General features: G+C 44.8%; 1 protein-coding gene across 6 annotated transcripts in view; it reads right to left on the bottom strand.

Annotated features, from left to right (window-relative positions):
- Frmd4b (FERM domain containing 4B) overlaps positions 1–13,954 on the bottom strand; it is a 332,373-nt gene that overhangs the window by 42,432 nt on the left and 275,987 nt on the right. For all 6 annotated transcript variants that reach the window (XM_085686778.2, XM_085686781.2, XM_048438441.3 and 3 more), the window contains one exon: positions 155–238. In XM_085686778.2, the coding sequence (XP_085542904.1) occupies positions 155–238 (84 nt within the window). The remainder of the gene's footprint in view (positions 1–154; positions 239–13,954) is intronic.

Below are 13,954 nucleotides of genomic sequence, written 5' to 3'. Positions count from 1 at the left end.
AATACAAGTAATTTGGAAGAAAACAATGATTCTCTTCAATTTCCTGCCAAGTACCCAGTGTTCAGTGGAGGCCATGATCACAGCTCAGGGCTGTCCTGGCTTTACCAGTGATCAATGGAGGCCATGGCCATAGCCCAGGGCTGTCCTGGCTTACCAGTAAGCGAGTGATGGGTGTTCCTGAAGGGTTTTGGTTGGGAAGACTGGCAGTGTCTTCAAGTCTTTCCTGGCATTCTCATCACTAGGAGGAAACACAATACAGAAATATCAGACTGTCACCTGAAAAGACATCCCGTCAGGCTCTCCTGATGAAGACACCCAAAGAGTTACTATAGGACCTTGATCTCTGTCACTCACTAGAGGCCGCCCTCAAATGACACGACCACATCTACTTTCAAGCCTCTAATACTTTCTGTGAGCATCAATTTCATTACATAGGATGATTGGAATTGTACATATTTCATATTCTACTTTTGTACAGTATTTTTCATATTCCTTCGCGCACTTTTCCATGTCCTGGTAGCATCACCCTAATCAACTCTAGCAGCTCCTAATATTCAGTGTGTTGGAATGTCAATCACCATTGTCCCACTCACAGAATGTCTACAGGCTCTACACTATGGGCATTCCACAATCAAAAGGTTTACATACACATGCGGTCACCCTTCTGCTATTTCCCCACCACCTTGAAGTATAGTGAGCCAAGCCAAGCAACTTTGGAAAGTTAGTTTCTGCAGAAATCTTGGGACTCTAAGAGGATGGGGAAACATGGTTCTAATAAACCCAGAGGGACAGCTCCCATCACCCACAAAGCTGACAAAGTCTATACAAAATGGACATATCTGAGTGGTCAAGAGAAAGGTGTGGTCTTTGTGGAGAATGTGGATAATGAGCTAGTGAGAACTGGTCATGTGCTATATGAAAGAACAGATTCTGTAGCTGCTGTGAGTATTCGAGGAAGGAGCAATGATGGTTCTAGAAGGTCTATTAGCTCTTTGGAAACATACATGAAAAGGTGGCTCACAACCCCGAGAACCCCAATGTTCCCCACCCAGAATCACACTAACGCTTCCTCTCCCCAACTCCCATATCTTCCTCTCTTCTTTACCAGCTAGACTTTGCTGAAAGGCTAAGTACTGAGCACCATGCAGTACATTTAGGGGCATTATTTTTCTCATGTTAGGCTGGATGTCAATTTTCTGATGCAGAAGACATTATTACTCTGCATGGTTTCCTGGTAAAGCTGTGAGGCTTAGGGACATTGACTCACTTGCTAACTGTTCATGGCTACTGTGTAGACGAGACATGCATTAGAAGTCAGTCTGTTTGGCTCTGAAGGCCAGGTTCTTATTCACTGTGTTCAAATCCTGATTCCCAAGCAGCACTGTCCTAGACTGTCTTAGACTGCTGAGTGAGTATTCTCAATCCCTCAAGGGCACAACCCCTCACACCCTGTGAGGCCAATCTTGTTTGTCAACTTGGGACACACACATCTGGCTGTGTGTATCAGGAGATTTCCAGGAAGGTTTAAGCAAGGAGTCAAAGCCCGTTCTGAATGTGGGTGGCACCATCCCACGGGCTGAGGTCCTGGACTGATAAAGGGAAAAAGTCAACTGATCACCATCATTACCTCTCTTTGCTTTCTGACTATGGATACAATGCAGCCAGCTGCCTCACACCATAATGGCTTCGCTGCCCATGACCTCCCGCCATGATGGACTGCATTCTCAAACTGCAAGGCAAAATTAACCTTTCCTTCCTTAAGTTATTTCTTGTCTGGTATTTGGTCACAGCGATGAAATAGGTAACTAACACACACACTCTCTCTCACACACACAGGTGCAGAGGAAAACACTGGAAACATACACAGGTGCAGAGGTAAACACTGAACACACACACACAGGTGCAGAGGAAAACACTGGACACACACACAGGTGCAGAGGAAAACACTGGACACACACATACACACACACAGGTGCAAAAGAAAACACTGGACACACACACAGGTGCAGAGGAAAAACTAGCAAGTTTTAAAACTTGTCGCTTAGGCATTTTCATGTTAGCTTCTGTATTGGTAACTTCTCTGTAGCTGTGATAAACACCATGGCCAAGGCGACCTATGCAGCGAGGGTTTACTTTGAGTTCATGGTTGCAGAGGTATAAAAGTCCACCACTAGGATGTCAGGGAAGCACAGGAGCAAGCAGCAGATGTGGCGGCTGAAGCAGAAGCAGAGTGCTCACATCTGGAACTGAATGCGGGAAGCAGAGAGCGAACGCAAACGTCGATGGTCTTCCTCAGTGACATACTTCCTCCAGGACGTCCTGAGCCACACCTCCTAAGACTCTTCAAACAGCCATCTGGGGACCCAGTATGCAAATGCCTGGACTATGGGGGACATCACATCAAAACCACCACACACCCATGATAATGAAGCACGGCAACCTCCTTGTGGAGGACCATGCATTGGACCCAGACTGGACCTACGGTGAAGGTCCTAAACCAGTCATCTGGCCCTCACAGGCCAAGTGCACACCATATTATGGTAGGAATCCAAAAGACAAAGAGAAGAGGAAAACAACAGCAAACTGGGGATCACAGCATGGCCTCCATTCAGTCTGGGTGGTCTACACCTACCGTTCAGTATTAGATACTGCTCGCTTGCTCGCTCAATTACTTAGTCTAAACACTTCCTCTTTGTTCTGACTTTATCTGTTCTGGAGATTTTTACAGAGATAATGAATTTTCCAAAGGTGGCTGACTTGGCCCATTGCATTTCTGAGGGCGATAAGGAAATAAGAGACTGACAGCAATGTCTATGCAGCCATTTCATTGCAGATGTCTATGCTGAAGAACGAAGCAGGCTCCACATACACTCCGTGTGTACTACGGGGGTTGCGGCCTAACTGCAGGCAAAAGATTCAGCTTTCTTAATTGTTACAGGAGACAAAAAGTCACTTGGCTCCTGTTCTTACGCAAGAATAGTTCTCTCCACTCACTTGGAATCTGAGCGGCAGGACTTAATCAGACTGACAACCTTGGGAAACTGGTTTGTGCTTCCAGAAAATCAAAATATACTACAGTCCAACTTATTCATATTTAAGGCTAACTGTCAACTCCAAAGACTAACATTTATTTTTTTTAATAATTTCAGGCTCTGTCCTTCAAAGCCCTTTGACACACATAATCTCTCTCTCTCTCTCTCTCTCTTTCTCTCTCTCTCTCGTGATTTTGGAGACCAGGGTATTGCTCTATAGCCTAGGCTGGCCTCAAGTCCAGGATCCTCCAATCTCTGACTCAAATACTGTGATATCAGGTTGGAGTCACCATACTGGAACAGAACAGTGCTTTCTGCTGTTCCTCATTGCCAGCAAGAGCTGTATACTGCTCAATTCCAGATCCAGGTGAACCACAGGGCGAGTTCCAAGAACCCATGTTTCAAGGTCAGCATCTAGGATAGCTTTGTCTTACAGTTAATTCTGTGGCAACGAGACTTCAGTAGAGTGAACGTTATTATTTCTCATATATTTGCTTATTCAATTGACAATTAGCATAGGATGCATGCCTAACATGGAGACTTTCATATGATGCATTGACTTTAAAGTTGTGAAAATGCACGGGGCTGAAGGGGCAGCTCCGTGGTTAAGAGCACTTGTTCCTGTAGAGGACCTGGGTTGGGTTTGCAGCACCCACATGGGGGGAGGCTTATAGATATCCATTAGTTTTAGTTATAGGGAATCTGACACCGTTTTCTGAATTTTGAAGACAGTGGACACTGCACACATGTGATGTACATGCATACAATCAGACAAAAGACTACACATATACAAGAAATGATTTCAAAAAAGTTATAAAAATTCAGTCAAGACAAAAGAGGAAAGAGTGGGGGAAAGCAAAGGAGTCACTGAATCCACTATTCTGTCCAACAAGCTTACCAATGAGTAAGTACTAATGGATGCTCGGAGTTCTGGCTCTTTAAAATGATTTGATCCTATGTCCCCTGCTAAATGCAGGCATCTTAAACAGTGAGATTTTTCTAACACTTAAGCAATCAATGAATGACTGCCAAACACAAATCCATTCTGTACCTAGCACCTACACAGAGAAACAGCTATGTGTTCAAATGACAAATCCTGCCTTGTGTTAGAAGTTTCAAAGATGAATTTTGGTCTTCAAGATGGCATTCTGCTATGATCTCTCAAGAACAATTTTTATTCTAGATAACCAGGACCTATCCAAGTCATAACATGTGATATTTATACTATCCTCCTTCATTGTAAAAACATGAGTGTTATTTGTCTAGAAATGCTGACTGAATAAATCAATAAATTTCCAAAGGTTAATTGCAAGCCATTACCCTAAACAATGACTATTTGCTCATGAAGAGCCATCTTTTATACTAATCAACCACAGAGGAACAACCAATACAGATACACTAACAGGAAAGCCCCATGGGGGTTACTTCCAGGAGGCCCAGCTAGTTTAAAGAGAAGCCAGCAGGAGCTGGAAAGATAATCCATCTGTTACGAACACACACTGCTCTGACAGAAGGCCCAAGTTTACATCCCAGCATCCTTCTTGGGCAGCTCACAACCATCTGTAACTCCAGCTCCAGGGGACCCACACCCTCTTCTGAACTCCACAAACACCTGTGCTTAAGCACTCACATGTGCAGAGCCCACACAGACACAGGTAAACACATAAGTAAAAATATAATGTTACTTTATTTTTTTTAAAGAGAGGAGCTAACAATGAGTTGTCCATAGAGGCTTTGCATCCATAGACTCCACCGATTACAGATTGGAAATATTAAAAACGGAGTCTGTGCCAAACACAGACTGACTTTTACCTGTCATTATGGTGTGAACAATGCAACAACCATGACCTACATAGCATTTTCATTATAGGACGCATAATTCATTGAGACACGATCCAAACAAAAACATGTGTGTGTTACATGCAAATACTAGACTACCTTATATGAGAGACTTGAGCATCTCCACTTTAGAAGAAAGGGAGGGGAGGTCTTGGCATCTCGTGGACAGCCATACAGTAGCAAAGCAGAGATGGATCATGGGGGTGGAGGGTGGAGGTAATCGAGGAGGTGATTTTATTTATATGGTGCTGTAAAAGGGCATACATGACACTACACATTTACAGGACGTGTAGAACTATATTACACTTGTCTATGGACTTTATGACAAAGCCACCATGCTACTGCAAGATATTACTGTTAGGAGAAGTCATGGGTGGGAAGGAGATGAGTTATGTACAACTCTGCATGTATTGTTCAAACTTCCTTTAACTTTAAAAAGAAGAAAGAGATCTAAGAGATTTCCTTAGATTAATGGTTTTCTTTTCTTTTCATCCCCCCCCCCCCCCCGCCTTTATTTTCAAGATAGGGTTTGTCTATGCAGCCCTGGTTGTCCTAGAACTCGCTTTGTAGACCAGGCTGGCCATGAACTCAGAGATCCACCTACCTCTGCCTCTCAAGTTCTGGGTTAAAAGGTGTGCGCCATCATACCTGGCTAGATCAGTGGTTTTCAACTTGGGTGATTTTGCCCTTTAGGAGATGAGCACATAGCAGCCTTCTTAATGGTCACAATTAAGGAGGGAGTTGTTCTTGGCATGTTCTGGACAGAGGCCCAAATACTTTCCTACAGGGCACAGTATAGCCCCCAATTACAAAGAACTGCCTCGTTCCATTGTTGATAGAGCCAGGCTTAAAGCCTGAATTAGAACATTACAAAGAATCTGAGGTTGGTGGGTGCATAGCTCAGGGACAGAGTACCTACCTAGTGTGTATGAGGTCACTGGGATCCCTAGAAAACAACCCTCCTCCCCAACAGTCTGAGTGTGTGGCCATGCCTTCAATCTGAACACTTGGGAGGTAGTGATAGGAGGATCAGGATCAGTAGTTTGGTATAGAGTGAGTTCAAGGCCAGCCTGGGCTGTATATAAGATGCTGTCTCAAAACAACATGAAACAAAACAAGTAGCAACAGCAAAAGAAACTAAGAAATGAAGCAAAAAGGAGGAGGAAGAGGAGGAGGAGGAAAAGAAAGAGGAGGAAGAGGAAGAGGCTGCCACCACAGGTTTCAGGCTTGGTGACACATGCCGGTAATCCCGGCACTAGGAAGGCTGAAACTGAGGAGGTGCCCAAGTTTGAGACAAGCCTAAATTACATAGCAATTTCCAGGTCAGGCCAGCCTAGGCCTAACATAAGACCTAATCTTAAATAATAAAACACAGGAAGGAAAAAGACTCTGAGCCTTCTGTCCTACTGCATTTTGAAGTGTATCTTTAACAAAGGCTTTATTTTCTCACGTCCCTTTCAACTATAAACACTGGAGCTCTTAGGTACAAACGGGTTATGTGAGCCACACAAGGAGCCGGGTATTAGATGTTGCCTGACAATTGTGTTTAAAAACAAACAGGTAAACGAACAAACAAACAAACAAAAAGTCCAACTCTGCAGAGTTTTACGTAAAATATCTGAATTTAATTCAACAACTGTTCTTCATATCAAACACACCAGCAACTCCTATTATTAATCTGCAGTCTCTCACTGAAACTCTGCGTGTGTGTGTGTGTGTGTGTGTGTGTGTGTGTGTGTGTGTGTGTCTGCCATCTCTGCTTAATTTGGCTTCCACTTTCAGATCATTAATCACCAGTGTAAATAAACTGTTAGTAGTGCACCCGAAAGGCCTCCCTTTACCAGGTTCAGATCTGGTGTGCTGTGCAGAACACTCTGTAACCACGTGACCCCACTTTCCTACACAAACTTCCTTAACACAGGACACTTTCAGAGAGTCATCCCTGATACAGAGGCACACCAAGCTTAGACGTTTAACATTAACAACAACAACAAAAGCCCATGGAAGAATCAAAGGAGGACAAAGGCAGACAGCCTGGTGGATAAATGAGGTCAGCCCTCCAACAAACGGCAGCAAAGGAGAAACCCAAATGGCCAGTGGGTAGAAGAAAAATATTCAACAACTTCAGAATTCTGGGGGAAGCATCTTCAGTGAGCTCCTGATCGACACCAGACAATCAGACTTTTGAAACTCTGATTCTATCTAAATTATCCCCAGATAAAAGTCAATGAGAACTCTGATTCAGGCTACAAATGGTCAATCAGTAAGACTGCTTGGAAATTTGTGTACCTAGATACATACACACTTGAGTGAGGTTTACAACAGCAGTACTTACAGTAAGACAAAAGAACGAAAGAAAAGGAAGAAATCAATACAAATATCCAATAATATGGGCTGAGAATGTAATTCAGTACAATGCTCGCCTAGCACATGTGAACCGTGGTTTGATTGTTGACACTGCATAAAAATGGGGGTGACAGCACATGCCTGTAGCCCTAGCATGCTAGTGGCAGAAGCAAGGAGTGTCAAAAGTTCAAAGTCACCCCACTTATACAATAAATTCCCAGCCAGCCAGGAAATATGACACCCTGTCTCAAAAAGCAACAACAGCAGAACAAACAAAAACAAAACAAAAAGAAAAGCAAACAAAACAAAATAAACACCCCCCTCCCCAACATCTCCTGAGAGCAGACATGATGTAGTTGCTGTTTATTCATGTAGTTGGATAGCACACAGCAAAGAAAATAGACTTTAGCCACATACAACATGGACGAATCTGACTGATAGTGGCCAAACAAACATCACAGCCTGGAACTGTGGTGAATTTCTGTCATCCTGGCACTTGAGAGGTTGTCACAGGAGGATTCCAAGTTCAAGGCCAGCCTGGACTATGTGCTGAGAACTTGCCTCAAAAAAAGGTACAATTCCATATGCAGAGGGTCCAAAGCAAGCACAATGAAGTCAGACAGACTGTGAATGACTCCGAGAACAGACACAACATTGTATTGGCGTGGGGTGAGGGAGGGTGTGTGGCACACTGGTGGTAGCAGGAGAGAGTCCCAGGGGCTGTGCTTTTGTAGATGTGCAATTTCTAATTTGTTCTATATACAGCCTGTGCATTTTACATGTTCTTCAATGCAATAACTCACGACAAAACCTATCACACATGACCGGAAAATAGATGAAAGGATGCTAATGGATGAGCTGCCAATTATAACAGGAGTGCCAAGTGCCGTGATACTAAAGCCCGAAGGGGGAACCCATAGAATAAGAAGTGAATCCGGCAATGGAACCTTACTCCAGAGGGCTAATTCTGATCATGTTCAGAATTTAGGACCAAATAGGATTTCACATGTGAGTGCACCACAGTGGATGGGTGACTGTTTGCTCATCCTCCTGGGGACTTTGCCTGGGAGCCTGGAACCCAGTGAAGTCATGGAGCTTGCACAGACAGCTAGGGCTGGCTTCAGAGCAGAAGGCCCCTCCCTATGGCTGTCCAGGCAGCACTGTTTATATGAACCTGGATCAACCTCTGAGTGCAGACAGAGGGCTGGAGAGCAGCTGGGGAGGTGTGGAGACCTCCTGGGGATGTCTCTGCCTTTCCCTGGCAATAAATCCACTCACCCTGGCTAGACATTCCTGACCCCGATGGCGATGGATATGTGATTACAAAGATACACTTGACCAGACAGTCACAGCACACTGCTTTCTCAAGGTGCCAGGCAGACAGAAAGCCCAAGAGCTACACCCCTTGCTTCTCAGTGACCACACCAACAGGCTTTTCTCGGTTGTTTCAGGGGAGTTGGAAGAACGGGCTTGCAGGGCAACAAGATGGCTCAGCAGCAAAGGGGTGTGTTGCCGAGTCTGATGATCTCAGTCAGATGCCTGGACCTATATGGTGGAGACCTCCCAGAAGTTGTCCTCTGACCTCCACAATTGTAACATGGCACGTGTGTATTATGCACCCATACATGTACACATAAAATGAATAAAATGTGATTTTTTTAAAATAAACGGACAGGCTTGCATTTTATCTGGTTGCCCAATCTTAGCCCTACCCTTAGGCATTCCAGCATTCTCTTCCTATATCCTGAAGGGAGCTATCCTGACACTCCACTGAAGACATTCTTCACAAACGATTTCTCTGCAGATTCCCAGCTTCTTTTCCTGAGTTGTATGTTTTTCCTTATTGACCCAGAAAGTCCCATTGAAATGTGACATCCCCAATCTTTGCCAAGGAAGCCACATGACCGGGAAAACCAAAGCCACCCTCTGTATGTGCTGAAGTATGCGTGTGGTGTGTGGGAAAGCCATCCCAGCAACTGTGAGCACCTGCTTGTGGCAAATTGTAAGCTCACTCGCAGTGCGATCAGCCACCTGCCAGCAGACGCTGGCGAGGAAGGGAGTGCCGGCAATTAACAAACTGCACTTGATAGCACCAAACAATTCTTGCTGTTTGTGTTCGGTGTGGGGGAAACCCTGGGTTTCTAGGGCAGTCGAAAGAAAACAAAACAGGACTGGGCATGCAGCTCATTTGGTAGAGTGCTTGCCTAACATGCGTGAAGTCCAAGGTTCAGTCTCTAGCACGGTACAAACCAGGCACAGAGGCCTACAGTAGAAACAAGAAGGGCTGAAGTTCAAAGTCATCCTGAGTGGTGTAGTTGAAAGAAGCCATCCCAGGACACGTGAGACCCTGTGCTCCACAGATAAAATCAAATAGAAAACAAAGCAAAGTCCAGGCCCCACATTTTACTTTGTTTATCCGTTACCATGGCACTTGAAACCCAAAGCCAAGGTGCATGAAAAGGTCCAAGTTTAAACTCAAAGACCAGGTAGAAACGTCTGCAGAAACTTCATGTAACAAAGCAATAACTCTTTCAAAGTTAATCTGAGGGGCTAGTGAGATGGCTTGGGGGTTCTGGAGGATTCCTATTCTTCTAGAGGACCAGAGTTCAGTTCCCAGCCCCCATGCTGAAAGGGTCATGACCACCTGTAGCTGAAACTGGAGGGAATTCAGCCCCCTCTTCTGGATCCTGTGCACACACCCACACTCACATATGAACACATGGTAGGACAAATACACATAAATAAAAAGAATGAATCCTTTAAAAAATTAACTTGAGAATGAACTTCTCTTGACACTGATACCTAAACATAATTCAGAATGTATGTGTAAATGCAAAAAAAAAAAAAAAAACCCAACCCTACAGTTAAATTACCAGATTGAACTTGATATGAGGACGTATGCCTAGAATCCCAGAACTTGAGAGCCTGAGACAGGAGGACCTGAAATTCTAAGCTAGCATGAGGTAGACTAAAGGAAAAGACAACACACACACACACACACACACTATGCAAACACTCTAGTCCGAGGCCTGTTATCTGTACAAGTACCATCTATCCTAAATATCAGATATGAACCGAAGGGTTACAAGCAGGCCTCCAAGAATGGAGCAACGTCCTCCACCTGAGAATTCTAGTTAGTTCTGTGTTTCACAAAAAGACGTACCGCTGGGGAATGAAGCTGGTGTCTAACGCCTGCCAGGCCTTGGCATGGCCTTGAAGATGATCTGGTGAGGGGTCCCCTTCTTCTCTGTGTGAGTTAAAACCCTATGCGACCCCTCCAGGTTCCACCTCTCATGAAGGAACGGGAGAGGTTCAATAACCTTGAAAGTCAACAAAGTTGACCGGCAAATAGGTGCAGCAGGGGTCAATCCATACCCTATCCAAGCTGGCTCCAATGTTCAAGGATAGCACCTCACCTAAGTGATGAGTATTACAAGGGCCTCGATTACTACTTAGAAACACAGCTCCCTCAACTGGCTGGCAGGCGTGCATGACCACCTGGGTGTTAAGTACCAAAGGGTACACTCCTGTTTCCTACTGAGCAGACAGAATGCTGCCCCTCATATAAAATCTTGTTTCCTGGGTGAGGATGCGGCTCAGTGTCAGTGGGCTTGTTTAGCAGGAATGGGGCCTTGGGCTTGATTCCCAACCCTGCAAGATAAGTAAATAAATAAATTCTTGTTTCTTTCAGTAATCTGTGGAATTTGGGTTTCAGTAGTAAATTTAGCTTATCTTGCTTCTTCTTCTTCTTCTTCTTCTTCTTCTTCTTCTTCTTCTTCTTCTTCTTCTTCCTTCTTCCTTCTTCCTCTCTCTCTCTCTCTCTCTCTCTCTCTCTCTCTCTCTCTCCTCTCCTCTCCTCTCCTCTCCCTCCTCCTTCTCTTTCTTAGCTAAGGTGTCATATCTCAGGTTGGCATTGATTGGCTCGGATGACCTTGAACTTCTGACCTGAAAGTCTCCGCTGACGTCCTCCCATTCCTAGCATGACAAGAATCAACCCCAGGATTTCACAGATGCTAGGCAAGCACTCGACTGACTGAGCAACGTCCCCAGACCTACTCAGGTATATCCGTTTACTAACTCCTAGAGAAAACGGTAGTAAAGGTGCCAAGCACACAACACACATGATCTCTGACACAAGGCAAACTCACAAGTTTTCAATTTGGCATGATGCGGAAATGTAATTTAAATGTTCAGTGTTGACCTACATGGCTATGTCTGATTCTCTCTCATGCTCCCGGGCAGCAGTGGCAAGTTGTGGGTCCTAGTCAGCTATGAAGCCAGTGCAGTAAACAACCTGTACTGGGTTGCTAGCCTATGATACTCAGAAGGGTGGGTGTACTAAATGCAATTACAGATGGGCGTAGTGGTATGCTCCTGTAATACCAGTACTCTAGAGGCTGAGACAGGAGGATTGTGAGATCAAGACCAGCCTGAGCTAGGTAGTGAGATCCTGTCTCAGAAAAACAAAAACAAACAACAATGAGTATTTTTATTTATTTTTATATTTTGATATTTTTATTTTGCATGCATGAGTATTTTGTCTGCTTGCACTATGTGCTTGCCTGGTGCCTGAGAAATTCATAAAAGGGTTTTGGATCCTCTGGTATTAGAGTTATAGATGGTTGTAAGATACCTCATGGTGCTGGGAGCCAATCTTGCTCCTCTGCAAGAACAGAAAGTGGCCTTAACCTGGGCCCTCTCTCCAGCCCAGACTTGTATTTTTAACTCAAAGTAGTTTTCTCAGGACATAACTCTGTTGTCAGTCAAAAAGCATCTCTGACCTGTCAAATTTTCAGGCTCTAGGCATGCAGACATGGCTTAGTTGGTAAAATGCTTGCTGCACACGCATGGAGCCCCGGGTTCCATCCCCAACACTGTGTGAATCAGGTCACCTCTCCCAGGGTCCTCAAGGAGGACACGGAAAATAAGGAAGGGACAGAGGGGCAAAAGCAAGATAGACCTTTTTTTAGCAAGATTCTTTGGATTTCCTTATTCTGGTGGTCTTAGATTAATTCCCTCAGAATGTGTGTTCATTGGGCAGTGACAACCCACTTTTAAACCTAGATTATATAGGATTAATTTAAACTGGATTAACTGCATGAAACTTTTGCATATAGATAATAAGACTTAATGTGTTACCTTCTATCGCTCAGTGTTTCTTGAACCGACTCAAACCAAACTACAGACTGCATATCTTTTAGTATCAAGATACACCAAATTCAGTCAGATTTTGCCCTTTTTCTAGGGGAAGGGGCAGGATCTCATGAAACTCAGGCTAGTCTTGAACCTGCTATGTGGCTGAGGCTGGCCTTGATCCTCCTGCCTCCAGCTCCTAAGCTCCAGGATTACATGCATGTATACTTATGCTCAGCTTCAAATTCAGGTTTTTTTTGGGAAAAAGTGTTTTAAATATGTGACAAAGTCAGGTCACAGCTATTTTCAATGAGATCTTAGAACAGAGTGCACACTCAGCCAGAAAGCCCGACTTCTCCCCGAAGCTCATCAGACCACACAAGAAAGCCCCGATGTACAGTTCTCACACTGACACACACCAAAAGTGCTCATGGTGGTGGCCCTATCCCTGTGACCTATCTCTGTTTCCATCTGGGAACTAGGCCTGCAATAGGATGAAAACTGCAGGAAGCAAGTTTGTTGGAAGTCAATTCTGCACAAGGACAGACAACTGTGTAGCCAAGGATGACCTTGAACTTCTCAACTTCTTCTCTCTACCTCCCAGGTACTGGGATTATAGGCTTATGCCACCCAGTTTATGGGGTGCGGGGGAGAGAACCCAGAGCCTCAAGGATGCTAGGCCATCACTCCACCAACTAAGCTATATCCCAACCTAAAATTATAGGACCATTCCTTTCCTCTCACCCCAACCAGGAGCAGAATCCAGGAACCTGTGAACTGTAGGCTGAACTATAACACTAAGCTACATTCCCAGATCCTAAGGCCATTTTGTTCATTTGGTCTTTCAGACATGATCTCTCTACATAGCCCTGGCTGTCCTGGAACTCACTATATAGACTAGGCCAGCCTTGAACTCAGAGATCTCTCTGTCTCTGCCTTCCTAGTGCTAGGATCAAAGGTGTGTGCCACCGCACCCGGCACCATTTCTGCTTATTTACGGTAACCAATTTAGAAAAAATGTTTATAGATTTGAGCCAATTTCATAACAGCTAAAATAACACATTGCCTTCATCTTCTACCTGTATGGGCCCAAGGTATCCAGAGCCCAATCAGGCAGTTAAGTGAACTCACTGGTTCCAGGTCCTGAGCTGACAGACGGAAAAGAGGCCCAGCCAGTTTGAAGGTTTACCAAGGCCGGGTGGGAACTAGCAACAGGTACAAGAGACCTAAGAGTTTGATCTTGGAGACTTGGAGCTCAGCCACCAGGTGACAAGAGGTGTAGAGAGTTTCCAAGGAGAGGAAGATGAGGCAGGGAGGGGCTGGGGAAAGTCCAGTGACTGGACAGATGGAGTTCCGCCTAGCCTCCTTAGCTGTAGAGTCTTACTGTCCTTGGAGTTCCCCCACCCCATCTAATCACTTCTGGGCCAGGTGTGACACCAGTTCAGCTTGTAGCTATCTGCAGAGTACAAAGCAAGAAAGAATCAAGCAGGATGTGTGCACCTCTGCTGAAGTTAGGCCCCCTTTCATCTCCATAAGAAAAACTGCTTCCTGGGGGTTTTAGGTGTGAGCATTCCTTCTTAGGCTGCCGCTGGTCTCCAGCTTCC

This window comes from Myodes glareolus, chromosome 3 (assembly GCF_982192425.1).
Source record: "Myodes glareolus chromosome 3, mMyoGla1.1, whole genome shotgun sequence".
NCBI classification, from domain to species: domain Eukaryota; kingdom Metazoa; phylum Chordata; class Mammalia; order Rodentia; family Cricetidae; genus Myodes; species Myodes glareolus.
Note: the sequence above shows the minus strand (reverse complement) of the source record. Positions and strands in the feature narration are given on the sequence as shown.